The sequence below is a fragment of the Oncorhynchus clarkii genome, chromosome 27 (assembly GCF_045791955.1).
Source record: "Oncorhynchus clarkii lewisi isolate Uvic-CL-2024 chromosome 27, UVic_Ocla_1.0, whole genome shotgun sequence".
Classification (NCBI taxonomy): Eukaryota; Metazoa; Chordata; class Actinopteri; order Salmoniformes; family Salmonidae; genus Oncorhynchus; species Oncorhynchus clarkii.
Genome location: NC_092173.1, coordinates 28,521,586 through 28,538,750, shown reverse-complemented (window position 1 = coordinate 28,538,750; position 17,165 = coordinate 28,521,586). Strand labels below are relative to the sequence as shown.

General features: G+C 42.4%; 1 protein-coding gene across 1 annotated transcript; it reads right to left on the bottom strand.

The window, feature by feature from the left end:
- Window positions 1–676: 676 nt before the first annotated feature.
- Window positions 677–16,352, bottom strand: LOC139386395 (WD repeat and FYVE domain-containing protein 1-like). Its single transcript, XM_071131963.1, has 12 exons — window positions 16,141–16,352; window positions 11,749–11,816; window positions 11,557–11,630; window positions 11,291–11,345; window positions 10,419–10,569; window positions 10,155–10,267; window positions 5,580–5,706; window positions 5,187–5,292; window positions 4,815–4,916; window positions 4,503–4,633; window positions 4,185–4,293; window positions 677–3,689 (listed from the first exon to the last, which is right to left on the bottom strand). Exons 1-12 carry the CDS (start codon window positions 16,275–16,277, stop codon window positions 3,630–3,632), a joined length of 1,233 nt encoding a protein of 410 aa, XP_070988064.1. The 5' UTR covers window positions 16,278–16,352; the 3' UTR covers window positions 677–3,629.
- Window positions 16,353–17,165: the final 813 nt, after the last annotated feature.

Here is a 17,165-nt window from a genome sequence, read left to right as displayed (position 1 = left end):
GTATTACAACCTTATGAAGTTGTCTATAAAGCTTGTGTACATAACGGATTAAATGCATGGTGTACATTAACAAAATGACAACATCAGGAGGGCAAACACCAGAGGGATACACTACAAAGCAGGATCAGAGTTAGCCAGCTAACTTTGATTAACAACCAGTAATAACTATTGAAACCTAAACTTTGATATGTGTTTTTGGTTGAGTCAATTTGACCATGCCAATTTCATGCTTATCTTATAAAAATACCAGTTATTTCAGAATATTTTGGCAAGTTAGCTGGCTAAATCATTGATCTTGCTTTGTAGTATAAGCCTTTGGGTGGTTATACTGAGCCCAGGCATGAAGAGACCTCTCACTATCAGCAGGTAGATGGGCCTTTTACCTATTCACACCCAAGAGGTAAGGAAGGAACCACACCATTACCTGACATGTCCAATACAGCTAAGGTATACTTATTTAATACTATTGATGTTTAAGGGGCACTTAAACAGTTTGAGGAAGTAATAAGATAAATATATGCTTAAAGATAAGGCGATAATGTAGGCAGTTATGTATTTTGTGATATCATCCTTGAATAAAATAAAATTCACTTATCTAAAACCCAGCTTTCTATGTGTTTTCTGACTGTTACTGTATTGCAGACGGGAGGCATCCAACACAAGAGTTATAGACTTATTAACAGGTCTGAACGGATTTCTTTATTAAGATTTCATTTCTTTCTTCACCGTGACAGAGTGCCACAGGGAGACTAGTCAGTACTGTCAATATTATCAAGAGTTTCTCTTTAAAAATACAATTAAAGATATACAACAATGGTCGGAAAAACAAGATTATTTACGCGCAGTATGACATGATAAAATGACAGAGGTTAAAGAGTAATAGAGAACGTAAACTGTAGAATTCAGAGGAGGCTGGTGGGAGGGGCTATAGGAGGACAGGTTCAATGTCATGGCTGAAATGGTATAATTGAAACGGTTTTAAACACATCAAACAAATGGAAACCACGTTTGACTCCATTCCATAAATGCCATGAGCCTATGTGCTCCTATAGCTCCTCCCAGTAGTCTCCTCTGCTAGATACGGCTCCAGTTTGAGATATTACAATTTTATACCTGTGTGAAAATGTGGATGGGGTTTAGTCAAATTACATGTATGACCACCATATGATGAAAACTAATCTAATCATGTAAAAAGTATAGAAATTCTTCTTCATGGGATTGACCCATCAAACAGACTTCATTACAAACCAACATACCTAGAGAATAGTATTGATCACAAATGTGGTGGGAACAATATGTGGAGGGAATCACAAATGTTAGCTTCTAAATGTTACTGGCTCTTGGTTACTCCTCATAATGGAATTCATATAGTTGGGAGCAGAAATCACTGGGACTCCAGTTAACTGTCCCAAGTATCCTCTATAACGCAGAGGGTTAAGGTTAGGGTCATGTTTACAGAGCACCAGAGATTTCTTTTGATCTAACACAATAAATAAAAGCTGAACTTGAGTCTTGATTGTACTGTAGTATAAGTGTCCCCAAGAACACTGCACATCCCTGATGACTGTACTTGACATTTTAGTCATTTAGCAGATGCTCTTATCCAGAGCAACTAGGGTGAAGCACCTTGCTAAAGGGCACGTCAACCAATTTTTCACCTAATCGACTCGGGATTCGAACCAGCGACCTTTCAGTTACTGGCACAACGCTCTTAACCACTAGGATACCTGCCGCTTCTATGACCTCACAATGTCCCTCTGACATCAACACCCCTGTATCTCTGTGATGTCTTTATGTCAACACCTCTGTGACATAAACATATCTCCCAAAGCTGTCATGTTTCTGACATGACATGGTAAGCATATCTGTGACAGATTTCTCAGTGACATCATCCTGTCTGTGTGAACTCACCACCATCATCCTATACATGAAGTATACATGACGTAAACAACCAGAAACACATTGCTACAAATATAAATATTATACACTAGGTGATCAAACCTGGAATGGGATTACAAAAAAAAGTTGGAACTCCCATGTCATGTTTAGTTTTACCTTAAGGCAAGCGTTAGTCTAACCTACCACAAATTAGCCAAATATTTACCAGTTTAAGGACGCCACGTAACTCGAGCCGTAACGAAGCAAATCCCCCGAAATGCAAACTTACAAAAACATTATTATTTTTTAAATGCACAGCACATCTGCTCTCTAAACCACATTTAGTGCATTTCAGTGCAGTGGAGAACCTTCTTGGGCTCTGGAAACAAAACAGAGTGGGAGAGTGAGAGAAACTAGAAGCAAGTCGATAGTGTTGAAAGTATTCATGGGTGACGGTTAAATGAAAAATGCAGCTATGCTACAGAGCAGAGTGTGTATGACAAGAGTCGTGAACAGTTTGAAGGTTCAAGAAAGCTTGGGGCGTCCCGCTCTCTTAAGGCCTTAGAGGAAATGCAAGCAGCTTCTAATTTTACCCACAAACTCACAGTGAGAAGAAACAGTGTAAAACATCAGCGTGTGGGAACTAGTGCTACATTGACTTTTATACAGTACCATTTCAGTACCTAAGTGCCTGTCTAAATAGAGCAAAAGCAGAACAAAAACCTCTTGTTCAAAACCTTACACCGTTTTTCATTATACACAAATTCATCTTAACTTATCGCAAAGGCAATAGAGTATGGGGTCTTGGTTATCAGGACTAGAGGTGATATCTGTACAGAAAATTGACAAAATATGTTTTAGGTGTGTCTGACGTGAAGTTGGACAATGTCTGGGGGAGAACAGCTGTGCCTACGGCTCGGTAAGGGTTGTCATGCCGACGGCTCGGTAAGGGTTGTCATGCCGACGGCTCGAGCGTCAATCGGGCACGTACAGCCATGCCGGCTAATGACTCTTCCATCTCCTCCTCCGAGACAAACAAGTGAGTTTAAGGCCAACTAGTGAAGAGAGAACAAGAGAGGGGGAGAGAGAAGGCCTAGCGAGAAAGAGAGAAACTGACCTCATGATCATTGAGGGATATACAGAGGTAAGTACACTGCATCTCATACTGTACACACTATGCATATGCATATATAAAAGCAGTGTCGTAATGGTTAGTATTTGCAATATTTCAAATGTAGAAAGTTGAAGTCACCAGCCAATAGGAGAGCCCTGTGTGTCTGTTGGGCAGGGCATTGTGGATGATGGTGTTAGCAGTCCAATGTTACAGTGCAAGAGGAATGTGACCCACTTTGTCAAAGAAACCTGACAGAAGTCTAACATACGTCAACACAAAACACCAACACTGCTCCTTCCACGCATGCATGCGCACACACACACACTGCTTGGAGCTCCACTGAATGGGTACACACTGGAAGTTAGACCTGAGACACATTTGAGACTTCTGTCGTACAAAACTGACACCAAATCAAGCGAAGGGTTACCAACACCAGTACCCACCCATTTACACAGCACACACGTATCTTCAACCAAATGTTCAGTGGGACGTGAGAGAACAAAAACAGCCAGACAGAGAAGAGGAGCCAGAAGGATGAGACAGAGGAGTTGTCATTGCAACAGAGGTCCCAAGGACAGAGGCACCTGTCAGTAGTGCAGAGGACAGAGTTTGGGGGCCGATCAGGGGCAGGGGTTAATCAACGTGGGGAAAAGCCTGTTGCTATGCTACAGCCAACCACTTGCGTCATGTCCCATATCTGTCGAAAGAAAGAGCCAATCAGAGAGTCAGTAAAGTCAGATAAAAAACAGATGTATGAATATGGAAAGATTACATTAATACGCAAAGAAAGTGGATACGCACGGATGCACGTCCCAATGGTGAAATGTAAACAACCGACACCATGTAATGTTTGGAGACAAGGCAGAGCTAACGTAGTTAGCAATCTCTTCTACACTATTTTTCTAACTGTAAATAATTTTAGCTGGCTAGCTAATAATCTTGGCTAACTTTGGGGTGAAATAATTCACTTACTTACTGTTAACTAGCCACTGTAAATCTCTTCACTAATAAAAGGCGATGCCGTCTCTAAAATTGCAAGATGTCTCTATTAATGTTTACTTTTTGACATTCTAGAACATTTTCACTTTCCAAGCATATTTAAAAAAATGTAATAGTATTGAGTTTAATCCCCAATGATCAGGGACTGTCTATCTGACCACCAGTGAGTGATTGGGCTGATAGTATGTCTGACCTTGATGACACGGTCGCTGCCACAGGTCACCATCAGGCCTCTGGAAGGGTCCATGTCCATAAAGGCTATGTTGTGCTTCCCCTCATGGAACGTTGCTAACGCAGTGCGACTGGAAGATGAGACAACGTGGTACGTGAGGACAACAAGTAGCAAGGAATAAGGGGGTTGGATGAAGAACACAAAAATAAATCTGAGTCACACATTTTTATTATACTCCGTTACAGAATTATTATATTGACAGTACATTTGAGTCAATTAGCTGACACTGTTACCCAGAGCGACTTAGTTTGTTTGTTTTGGCATGTTTTTATTACTCACTCCTCGTCCTTGACGGTGTCGTAGCAGGTGTCACACACGCGCACCTGGAACTCAAAGCCCATCACAGGGTATGTAGTGCGCTTGGAACTACACTTCCCACACACCGCCTTGCCACACTTCCTGCAGTGGTGCTGAACCAGGAAACACGAGGGTTAGCCAAGGGTCAAAGAATATGGACTGATCACTCCTAGTTCCTGTATTTCTACCATTAGTATTATACAGTTACAAGGCAATTCTTACAACAGTAATGGCTATGTAGTATAGTCTCTATACAAGGCTCTGGACTATGCCAGAGGCTGCCTGCTCTCTCACCTGCCGAAGACCAATCGTCTTTGAGTCCCACATCTGTTTGACATTCCAGAAGAAAGGCTGCTCACACTTCTGACACGAGTCACTGTCCAACCACTGAGGAGCCTGTAGAGAGTCAAGCAGGAACAGAGAGAGAGAGCTGCTACTTTGTAGCAGTATTGAACTTTTAACACCAGAGGGCAGTAGGGAGTTGGTGATGCTCCGTAACCAAGGAGATTGAGAGTTCAGCAGCCTCTAAGGCAGAGGTGGGAAACCTACGGCATGTTTTTTGTTCTATTTTTTGGGGCCTGAATGTTTGCCCACCCTTACTCTAAGGAGAGTAGAAGGTGAAGAGGTATTGAGATGTATTCCTGGTTCCTGACATACTGTACCTACCTCTTCTCTGGGAGTGTCCATGTTCCACACTGTGACACCTCCATCTGCAGAACAGGACACCAGCTGTCTGGTCAGCTGCAGGTAGCGCACCGCCTGCACTCGTTCACTGGAGACGGGGAGGAGAGAGGAAGAGAGAGAGAGAAGGAATAACATAGAACATATTCAGAGTGATCTTCCAAAGAATCCCAGACAGCTGACTCATTTACTGTATTAACATAATGACAGAACTTCAGAGGAACTCCACTGACTTGGTCTGATAGCTACGCCATCTGAAGAGTTCACAGAACATAAAACAATACGTGGTGAACAGCTCCCTGTGACAGCTGGTGCTAACCTACAGAGCCCTGCTACTGACAAGCATATGACCTGGATGACACACTCCCTCCCTCTTACTGGTGGCCCTGGAGCAGTAGTGTTCGTCCCTTGCGGCCCCCGATGTCCCACATGATGACACTGTGGTCCGACGCTCCTGAGAACAAAAGCCTCTGAACAGGATCCCACCACAGAGCTCCAATACTACCTGAGAAATGGGGGGGGGGGGTGACAAAAGGACAATAGGAAGTGAGAAATGGGGGAGGGGGGTGTGAACAGGAAGTTATGACACAACAGACTGGTGGTTGGTAGTGTGACTGCTTGGTATGGTGACTGCTTGGTATGGGAACTGCTTGGCATGGGAACTGCTTGGCACCCAACAAGGTGCTACAGAGGGTACATCACTGGGGCCGAGCTCCCTGCCATCCAGGACCTCTATACCAGGAGGTGTCAGTAGAAGGCCATAAAAAAATGGTCAGACTCCAGCCGCCCAAGTCATACTGTTCTCTCTGCTACTGCACAGCAAGCGGTACCTACGCACCATGTCTGGAACCAACAGGACCCAGAACATCCCAGCCTCTACCTCCAAGCAATAAGACTGCTAAATAGTTACTACGGGTAGCTATCTGCATTTACCCTTTTTTCACTCTTTTGAGTCACATACACCACTGCTATGTAAAGGATAATCAACGAGGGGCTATGCATTCAATGGAAAATAATGAAGGACATGGAATGTGTGTTCCACGATGCGCTAGCAGAGTAGAACTTACCTTCCGCGGAGTTGCATTAGTTACCGTTGAACACATAGCCTCTCGTTGATTATTCAGGCTCAAAACATAGAACATGTAAAAATTAACTATAGCGATTGAATTCTACCGTGAGTTATACGGAAATAATGCATGCTCTAGAATGCCCTTCAAGCCAATCCGAAATGAGTATTCAACAACGCCATGGTATGTTTATTATAAACTGGGTGGTTTGAGCCTAAATGCTGATTGGCCGAGATCCATGGTATATCAGACCGTATACCACAGGTAAGATAAAACGTTAATTTTTTCTGTTCTAATTACATTGGTAACCAGTTTATAATAGCAGTAAGGCACCTCGTGGGTTTGTGGTATATGGTCAATATACCACGACTAAGGCACTGCGTCATGCATAAGAACAGCCTTTAGCTGTGGTATATTGTTCATATACCACACCCCCTCGGGACTTACTGCTTAATTATCTATCCTGTTGGCTTGTCACTTTATCCATACCTATATGTACAGTGCCCTTCACTAATACTGGCACCCTTGGTAAATATGAGCAAAACGGGCTGTGAAAAAAATGATTTAATTCAAAATATTCACAAAAATCAAAGCTTTAAAGTAAAATATCAGAAAATGGCACCCCTTCATTCAATACTTTGTGCAACCTCCCTTTGCCAAGATAACTCTGACTCTTCTCCTATAATAATGCATAATGAGGTTGGAGAACACATGGCAAGGGATCGCAGAACATTCCTCCATACAGAGTATCTCCAGATCCCGAGGTCCACGCTTGTGGACTCTCCTCTTCAGCTCATCACACAGGTTTTCTATGGGGTTTAGGTCAGGGGACTGGGATGGCCATGGCAAAACCTTGATTCTGTGGTCAGTTAACCATTTTTGTGTTTATTTTGAGGAGTGCTTTGGATCATAGTCCTGCTGGATGTTCCAACCACGGCCCAGTTTAAGCTTCCTAGCAGAGGCAGTGAGGTTTGATTTAAAGAAAAACAGCTCCACAAAGATCCACCACCATACTTCACAGTGGGGATGAGGTACTTTTCTGCATGGCTATCTTTCTGTCTACGCCAAACCCACCTCTGGTGTTTGTTTCCAAAAAGCTCTATTGTGGTCTAATCTGACAATATAACCCAGTCCCATTGAAAGTTCCAGTAACATTTGGCAAACTGTAGGCGCTGGAGTTTGTTGTTTGATGACAGCAAGAGCTTTTTTATGGCAACCCCCCCCCCAAACAACTTGTGGTTATGTAGGTGGCATCTGATCGTGGTTTTGGAGACTTTCTGACCCCAACACCCAACTAACATCTGCAATTCTCTAGCTGTGATCCTTGGAGATTTTTTGGCCACTCGAACCATCCTCCTCACTGTTTTTGGGGTCAATATAGACACACGTTCTCTTCCAGGCCGATTGTTAACATCTTCTGTTGCTTTAAACTTCTTAAATTATTGCCGATACTGGAAATGGGCATTTTCAACCATTGAGCTGTTTTCTTATAGCCATTTCCTGATCTGTGCAGCTCAACAACCTTTTGTCACACATCATTACTGCATTCTCAGGTCTTTCCCATAGTGATGGATGACTATTGGATCTTGGCCTGTGTGACACCTCATATTTATACCCCAGTGAAACAGGAAGTAATGGCTTACCACTTAAGTGTTCCTAATCCCTCAGGTGAACTTAAAAACGTAAAATGTGAATGGGAATATACTTCAGTTAGATTTTACACAATAATTTCTAGGGGTGCCAATAATTGTAGCACACATGAAATATTTATTTCACATGCATTTTTTCCCAATCATTTTACTACAATTAAAAGGTTTGATTTTTGTGAATATATTTAATGAAAGACCAAGAGGATAAACGGCAGACATTTATTTCACAGCCTGTTTCACTTATATTTACCAAGGCTGCCAATATTAGTGGAGGGCACTGTGTGACCAAAAGTATGTGGACATCTGCTCGTCAAACATCTCATTCCAAAATCATGGGCATTAATATGGAGTTGGTCCCCCCTTTGCTGCTATAACAACCTCCACTCTTCTGGGAAGGCTTTCCACTAGATGTTGGAACATTGCTTCATTTAGCCACAAGAGCATTAGTGAGGATGGGCACTGATTTGGGCGATTAAGTCTGGCTCGCAATCGGCATTCCAATTAATCCCAAAGGTGTTCGATGGGGCTAAAGTCAGGGCTCTGGGCAGGCCAGTCAAGTTCATCCACCATTTCTGTATGGATCTTGCTTTGTGCACAGGGGCATTGTCATGCTGAAACAGGAAAGGGCCTTCCCAAACTGTTGCAAGAATCATCTAGAACAGGGCTGCCCAACCCTCTTCCTGGAGATCTACACTCCTGTAACTTTTCAGTCCAACCCTAATTTAGCATATCTGATTCAGCTTGTTTAGGTCTTGTTAAGCAGCTAATTAGTAGAATCAGGTGTGTTAAATTAGGGTTGGACTGAAAACCAACAGGACGGTAGAGCTCCAGGAAAACAGTTGGGCAGCCCTGATCTAGAATGTCACTGATGCTGTAGCATTAAGGATTTCCCTTCACTGGAACTAAGGGGCCTAGCCCGAAACATTAAAAACAGCCCCAGACCATTATTCCTCCAAACTTTACAGTTGGCACTATGCATTGAGGCAAGTAGCGTTCTCCTGGCATTCGCCAAACCCAGATTCATCCATTGGAATGCCAGATGACATCACTCCAAAGAACACATTTCCACTGCTCCAGAGTCCAATGGCGACGAACTTTACACTACTCGGGCACTGCGCATGGTGATCTTAGGCTTGTGTGCGGCTGCTCGGCCATGAAAACCAATTTCATGAAGCTCCTGACAAACAGTTATTGTGCTGACGTTGCTTCCAGAGGCAGTTCTAAACTCTGTAGTGAGTGTTGCAACAGAGGACAGGTGATTTTTACATGCTACAGCACTTGGCGGTCCTGTTCTGTGAGAATGTGTGGCCTACCACTTCGAGGCTGAGCCGTTGCTGCTCATAGACATTTCCACTTCACAATAACAGCATTTACAGTTGATCAGGGAAGCTCTAGCAGGGCAGAAACTTCACAAACTGACTTGTTGGAAAGGTGGTATCCTATGACGGTGCCACATTGAAAGTCACTGACCTCTTCAGTAAGGCCATTCTACTGCCAGTGTTTGTCTATGGAGATCGCATGGCTGTGTGCTCGATTTTATACACCTGTCAGCAAAGGGTGTGGCTGAAATAGCCAAATCCACTAATTTGAAGGGGTGTCCACATACTTTTGTATATATTGTGTATCTACCTCAATTACCTTGTACCCCGAACATCAGCTCGGTACCCCGTGTATAAAGCCAAGTTCTTTTACCCGTTGTGTTATTATTTTTCTATTATTTCTCTTTTTTTTTCTCTGCGTTGTTGGGAAGGGCCCATAGGTAAGTATTTCACTGTTAGTCTACACTTGTTGTTCACGAAGCACGTGACACATAAAATTGTATTGGATTTTAGAAGGTTGGGGTGAATCACAGGGAAATGATTAGAGAAACCACAGGCCACCAGAGTGAGAGAAAATCACAGCACTGCAAAACTGTTACCACACTGCATGACGGTACAGTATAGCGCCATACAATCCGCTACCAACATTTCCTCTTTTTAAAATGATTGCCAGTTGGCATTTGAGCAGTTTCCGTTTCCATATTGTGTATAGGCAGATGTACAGAATACGTGGGTCCATGTGTGTGTAGCACAGGAGGCTGCTGAGGGGAGGACGGCTCATAATAATGGCTGGAACAGAGCAAATGGAATGGCATCAAACACCTGGAAACCATGTGTTTGATACCAATCCACTAATCCCGTGCCAGTCAGTCCTCGCCAATTAAGGTGCCACCAACCTCCTGTGATGTATATGTTTACCTTCGTGGCCCTTCAGTGTGGTCACAGTGGAGTAGGTCTGTCTCTCCAGTTTCAGCAGGGTGATCTGTCCTGAGTGGTCCCCTATAAAGACATGCTGGGTGTCATTGTCATACCTAGACACGGAGTCAAGGAAGATACAGAGGAAGGGCACATAGGACAGACAGGAAGTGACCTTTGCCCCAATAAGTAATTCTTATGAATATGAACATCACAATGCAAACGGACACCTGTCCAGCTCTCTCACACACACAGAGAGAAGGATACTGTAGACAGGAGGCCCAGGAGTCGAAGTAGTGGCGCCCCAGCATACTGCCGCTCTGGGTGCACATCCAGCTCACACTCTTGTCGTGTCCGGTGCTCACCACCCACTCGCTCTCCAGAGAAAACACCATGTCTGACACACGGTTCTGATGGGCTAGACACACACAGACAGCACACACAAATGGGTTAAATACATACACGCACAAATGTTTTAGTCATTCTACATTCAACTTTCTGCAAAAGGTATGAGCGAGTTAAATTACTATCAACCATTTAATGGAGCTTTTCTGTTCTGGGGTCATTTTCTCTGCTGAAAGAAAACTGCTGGAAACTTCCAGTGACATCTGTTTTTGTTGGCATCTAATGCTTAAAACTCAAGTTTCCGAAAGAAGGGATTTTCCATTGATGAGAGTAAGGTCCAGGCTGCATAGCTAGGCTGTTAGTCACAGATCTCATATTCACTGAGCCTGGGGGAAGGGGACTGTAATAACCTAATAATAATCAGCCAATATGTGGTGATGGATCATCAAGCTATGATTGCTTGGACAATGATTACTTTCTCCTCTTAGACTGTGGGTCTGGGTCTGGGTCTGTGTTTGCATGCATGTGTTCTAAGCAGGAATGACATCAGCCTCTAATTCCTGTTTGAGTCCACAGAGGGACATTTGCCCAGAGGCATGCAGATGATTTCTTATGGGACTGGGCGAGGATGCAGAACACAGCCCAGTAGACACACACATCTAATACACACTAAAGAGAAATTATCACTGAAATAGCAGATCATTACTGAACACTAGAGATCATGTCTAACGTCACCAAAGCTTTTTTGTTGTCATTTGCTTTGTAAAGGCAGGAAACCCCCTCTCAGATCTCACCAGGATACGTCTTCACGTGGTTCATCTTGTTGAAATCTTCAGACAGAAGGAATTCCTGTTAGGACCACCAAACAATAATAAAGATGTGCTACCAGTACCACTCTTAATCTATGTAACTTCATACTTGTAGCTTGATTCTCATTCAAAGCAGGGAAACATTGGAAAAAGGGTCCGTGTGAACAAGAATTGTATGTTATGAGTCCAGTCAAACACAGCCAGACTAGGGTTTAAGCATGGGGTCATCTTTAAGGCTTTAGCTCACTCACCACAATGGCCCCGTTGTCCTGCCCTATGAAGATGCGCCTGCTATCGTGGTGGTACGACATACAGGAGCACGGCGCTAGTACAGAGAAGAAAAATATGTATGTATGGCCAATGTTTTGTTTCAGTAGTATACGCTTTAGCATCTACTGGATGTGTCAACTAAAGCCTACTTGTAAATCGGTTGTGGTACTTACAGGAGACCGTGTGGTAGATGCTGGGCCAGTACTGTCCACTGTCTCTCTTCAGCCATACCCGGATAGTTCTGGACATAGGACACAGGAAATGTCATATTCAAACTTCAAGTGCCCTCTTGGTACCGTTCCTACAGGTGCAGCATGATACTCTCAAATGTGAATAGGAATTACAGTACTAGAACTTGGGCTACTTGGGAGGAAAAGGTCTGTATAAAAACATCAGTTCATATATTGCAACAATTTTATAACGCCATGAAATTCTCAAGCCACAAGATCATTGTGACCCGTGACACAAAAGGAGAGTACAGTGCCATTACGACAGTCCAGTCATGAGGTATAAAATAAAGAATACTGAACCAACATCTCATACTATTTGATTCTCTCTTCCTCAAACACTTTCCTTATCTCTTCAACCATGAGAAGCTAATCCTATTGTTGACAGGGAAAGGTGTCGCTCCAGAGTTTTCAATTGTCTCTATACCTTTTGCTCAGGATATTGCTCCTCAATGTACAATTGACCAAGCATGACCTCCACCTTTTTATTTCACCTTTATCTAACCAGGTAGGCCAGTTGAGAACAAGTTCTCATTTACAACTGCGACCTGGCCAAGATAAAGCAAAGCAGTGCGACACAAACAACAGAGTTACACATGGAATAAACAAGCATACAGTCAATAACACAATAGAAAAAAGTATATGTACAGTGTGTGCAAATGGCGTGAGGAGGTAAGGCAATAAATAGGCCATAATAGCGAAGTAATTACAATTTAGCAAATTAACACTGGAGTGATAGATAAGCAGACGGTGATGTGCAAGTAGAAATACTGGTGTGCAAAAGAGCAGAAAAGTAAATAAAACAATATGGGGATGAGGTAGGTAGATTGGGTGGGCTATTTGTAGATGGGCTATGTACAGCTGCAGCTGTTCAGATAGCTGATGCCTAAAGTTAGTGAAGGAAATATAAGTCTCCAGCTTCAGCAATTTTTGCAATTCGTTCCAGTCAATGCCATCAGAGAACTGGATTGGGGTTGGAGGTGGCAGTAACACTTGTCAATTGATTGACAGTGCATACCCCTAATTTAAAGTCTCAAATAATGGTGACCGTTGGGTTGGGTATGTAGTAGTATTATTTTTGACGATATAGTCATATCGTTTTGACAATATCACAATATTATTTTTGTGCTAGTTTACTCTACCAAACCTCCAGTATTGTTCCTTCATAGCTTGTTCTACCTCTTTAAATAGGGAGCCCATTGGTTTTCAGCACTTATTTCCATGACTGATCAAAACAAATTTTCTCATGGCTCTCCTCATCCCTCTGAACAATATGTTTGGAAAATCGAATCGCAATAAAATCAAAGTATCTAATTGCAATTTTATGCCCTGAGGATATGCATTCCATACCTATTAGCTAGCGAACTTGCTAAATCAATAAAGAAACACTATTTGCTATAGCTAACACCTACGAAAGCTGTAAACTGTTTAGGCAGTTGCCTCTTGGAGCGAAGTTGATTCCCGCAACAAGCCATTGTTTACAGCAATAATGTATATAAACCCCTGATTGCTGATGCTATGTATTGGCCAAAGAGAGGCTTTAAAGCCATCGGTCGGCCATATTGGCACTCCCCAGAAGGAGCATGCCTCCATTGGAATGAATTTCATTCTAGTATTTCATTTGAATGTTTTGGAAAAAAATGACTTTTTGACTCCTTCAAGGTAGGGGTGGTATAAGAAGATAGCCCTATTTGGTAAAAGACCAAGTCCATATTATGACAAGAACAGCTCAAATAAGCAAAGAGAAACGACAGTCCATCATTACTTTAATACATGAAGGTCAGTTAATCTGGAAAATGTCAAGATCTTTGAAAGTTTCTTCAAGTGCAGTCGCAAAAACCATGAAGCGCTGATGAAGAAACCGGCTCTCATGAGGACCGCCACAGGAAAGGAAGACCCAGAGGATAAGTTCATTAGAGCTGAATGTGTAGGTGTGTCCAAATATTTGACTAGTACTAATGCACACACACCTTATTTTGTTTCATTTTTTGCTAGCTTGGAGCTGGCATGCCTGCTGGCAAGGGTTGGTAGACTTTAGAAAAGCAAGAAATTAATGACTAAATGTACTGAATAAGGCTCCCATCGCTTTCAATCCTTTACACAGATTTTAGCAGAGATGCCGAGAAGCATATTTAGTTTCTTTAAAAAAATAACCACCAGGATACAGACAGCTCAAGAGCTGGGGGGACAGTAACATTAGTATTATCAAAAAATGATACTTAAAAAAAGAACATGTTTTGTTAAGCTCACATAACACAATTAAACAAAATGTGCATTAAAAGGTATCTGTAATCAAATAAAAGTGGCAAAAACAAAGGTAGCCTTAACGAAATACATTTTGTATAGTTTCCTAAATGTTTATTATAACTGTGGGGGAGTGCCAAGATGGATCACGGTGGCTTCAGAACAGTCATCTAGTGTAAATAGAAATAATTGGTTTACAGGCTATTTAGGCAGAGGACAGCAAGCTGTTTGGTCAGTTTGATAATAACCTAGCCACGGAACGTGGCGATGTCCTCAAATTATGTAGACAACGCCACGCACATTTACATAGAGAAATCCTAAACGTCCCTTGTCCGTCACAAATGTTGAATAAAATTCTATTTAAAACTTACTCTGCCAAAGGTCTGTGGTGTTGGTCCCTCAATAGATCGAAATTTTAAACAAAATATGCACCTGAATGTATGATTAAACAGACTTCAAAAACACAGGTCTGTGTGTGTGGTAATCAATGTGTTTTGCTCATGACAGAAGGCACAGGCACAAGACAAAAGTAAGCGCATGTAAACCATGCATACTAACCAAAATCTTGCACATAGAATTAGAATACTAAAATGGACAGTAACCTAATTATGATGGTCCAAAGGTCAATCATGGTTTGCCAGTGCAATTGATAAGAAAGGTGTAAAACAATGAAATGTTAAGAATTGATCTGCACTGTATCCCAGCTAGCAGTGGATCTGGGCCGATTCCGGCTGAGAGTCGGGGCACTCCGCTGAGAGTCAGACTCGGCCGACGTCATGTGGCCCGAGTTTGGGCCGACCTCAGCAGCATTACTTATGGCTAGGATGCGGGAATTGAGCGCCGGCCGATTCCGGTGTGAGTTATCTGGCCCAAATGTATTACTTGGGGCTTGGGCCGATTGTGGCTACTCTCAGGCAGATGATTACACGGGCTGCTTTATATAAATAACGTTTTACTATTTATTTTTCCATATTTTCTCATTGTTCCTGTGATTTAAAAAAAAGTAATAGCACTCACAGCTTTCCAAGAAAAATAAATCTGAGAAATGTATGTATGGTCAGTTTACATATTTTTGAGGCTATTTATACAGAAGTGTATAAAAGATGTATAAACTGTATTTAAAATTATGACAATATTTTAGGTTGACAAAAATTATATTACACAATTTCTGATACACCACACCTCACTTATGCCTCAGCTGCCATTCATTCCAATTAGACTGGTTTTTGGATTTCTCCCCGAGGAGGATGGCTTCCATTTTCGACCCATTAATGGAACTTTGAGGGTTTATGACATAGCTATCACAGATAGAACAATGAGACAGATATTTCACCAGATGTATAAATGTGAAGCATCCGGTTGGCTTTTCCACTCACTACCAAATATGGTGATGGAAGGAAGCCCAGTGTCTGACAGTGGGAAAAGATGGAACGAGACGAATTTTGGCCTAGCTGTGTTTTGTAGACTTTACCCTTTGCCAAAGGGTAAAGTCTAAAAAATGCATTGTTTAAGGGCGAATCGAGTTATTACATATGCGCACTTCAGAGTAGGCATTCCCTGACGAAAATATGCAAATAAAGACTCAAACGGGCCAATAGGATTTCACTAGCTCGTACTTGGCTCTGCCCACCTCCTTGCTCGTTCTGTCCACTATGATTAATTTGCTCCCATTGGAAAGACAGGCTCTTGTCAATCGTGGGTTAGTTATACAAATCTTTGTAGCTAGCCCCTCTAGTAATTTAATAGGATCTATATGGTTTTAGCGGTGTTAGAAATCTCAACGTCAGTACCGGTGTTGTAAAAAGTCGACAAAACAATACATTCCTGTGGATATTTTGTCAAATATTTCGAGCAGCTAAAGGACCAACATCACGGACAATCGGCAGAGGAAGTTCAAATAATTTTATTCCACATTCCTGCTTGTAGAGAACCATTTCCAGAATCAAACACTGTCATGATGTTCCAGACGGTGTATTTAAAAATTCACCGTCTGGTCCCCAGGCAAATGATAACCTAGTAAGTAGGCTAACAATTGTCAGTCACTTGTCTGGATAACAGTTAGCGCGCTAGCTAATGGGGCGTCAGCCAACCTACCTGTCCTCGCTAACTGTGATCACGCCGTCCTCTTTCGGTATCAAAACTGCAGCATTGACCGCGTCAGAATGTCCTTCGATCTTATTTAGAAGAACTGGTCTTGAGCTTTGAGGCCTCGAATGAATCTCTGCCGCCATGGCTATGTTTTATTTTTCTTCCAACTCGACAATCAGCTGACAGCTAAAAGGATGAGTAGGATTAACGTAATCTCTAGAATAGCAGCGCAAAACCGTATTTTTCTTTTACTATAATATTATGGCGGTCCGTAAACAAACGTTAGAGGTAAATACCGCCAACTACTGTACTGGGGTGTGTAGTCAATCACAGTTTACAGATTTAATGAATAAAGAAACAAACAATAAGAGAAACTAAATTCTCCTATCTAATCCTGTACCAATAAGAAAATAAAAAGACCCCTACTAACTTCTATCAAACCCTTCCCCATCGCTGTCCAACCTCAATAACCCTACACATTAATATTTTCCACATACAGGTACTTGTGTGCTTCACTGTTTCATCAACCATACACCATTCGTATGCTTTCCAACCAGATTTGATAATGAGTTCAATGTACAATCTCCTGCCGGGGCGGCAGATAGCCTAGTGGTTAGAGCGTTGGACCAGTAACCGAAAGGTTGCTAGATTGAATCCCTGAGCTGACAAAAAATCTGTCATTCTGTCCCTGAACAAGGCAGTTAACCCACTGTACCTACCATACCCACTGTATCATTGAAAATAAGAACTTGTTCTTAACTGGCCTGCCTAGTTAAATAAAGGTTTTTAAAAAATTACAAAGATGCAACTGAGCAAACACCACCTCTTCCTTCCTAATTTGACTCTTGGTCCACCAACCTTTCTTTGGAGGGCATATAAACGCTGGCCTTTGGGCTCTGAGTCCCACCTCCTCTGCCACACATCTATCATAATGGCTCTACTCTTTCATTCCCCCCCCCCACTCCCAAATGGTCTGGGACCCAACAGAATCACCCTATCACTCGATTCTTCATAATAACATTAATGCCTCC

Excerpts from the sequence above, each read along its gene's own strand:
- LOC139386395 (XM_071131963.1), bottom strand. The coding sequence starts at position 16,277 with ATGGCGGCAGAGATTCATTCGAGGCCTCAAAGCTCAAGACCAGTTCTT. Across the intron at positions 11,346-11,556 it reads AGGACAACGGGGCCATTGTG|GAATTCCTTCTGTCTGAAGA; the intron begins GTGAGTGAGCTA and ends TGGTCCTAACAG. Across the intron at positions 4,634-4,814 it reads AGACGATTGGTCTTCGGCAG|CACCACTGCAGGAAGTGTGG; the intron begins GTGAGAGAGCAG and ends TTCCTGGTTCAG.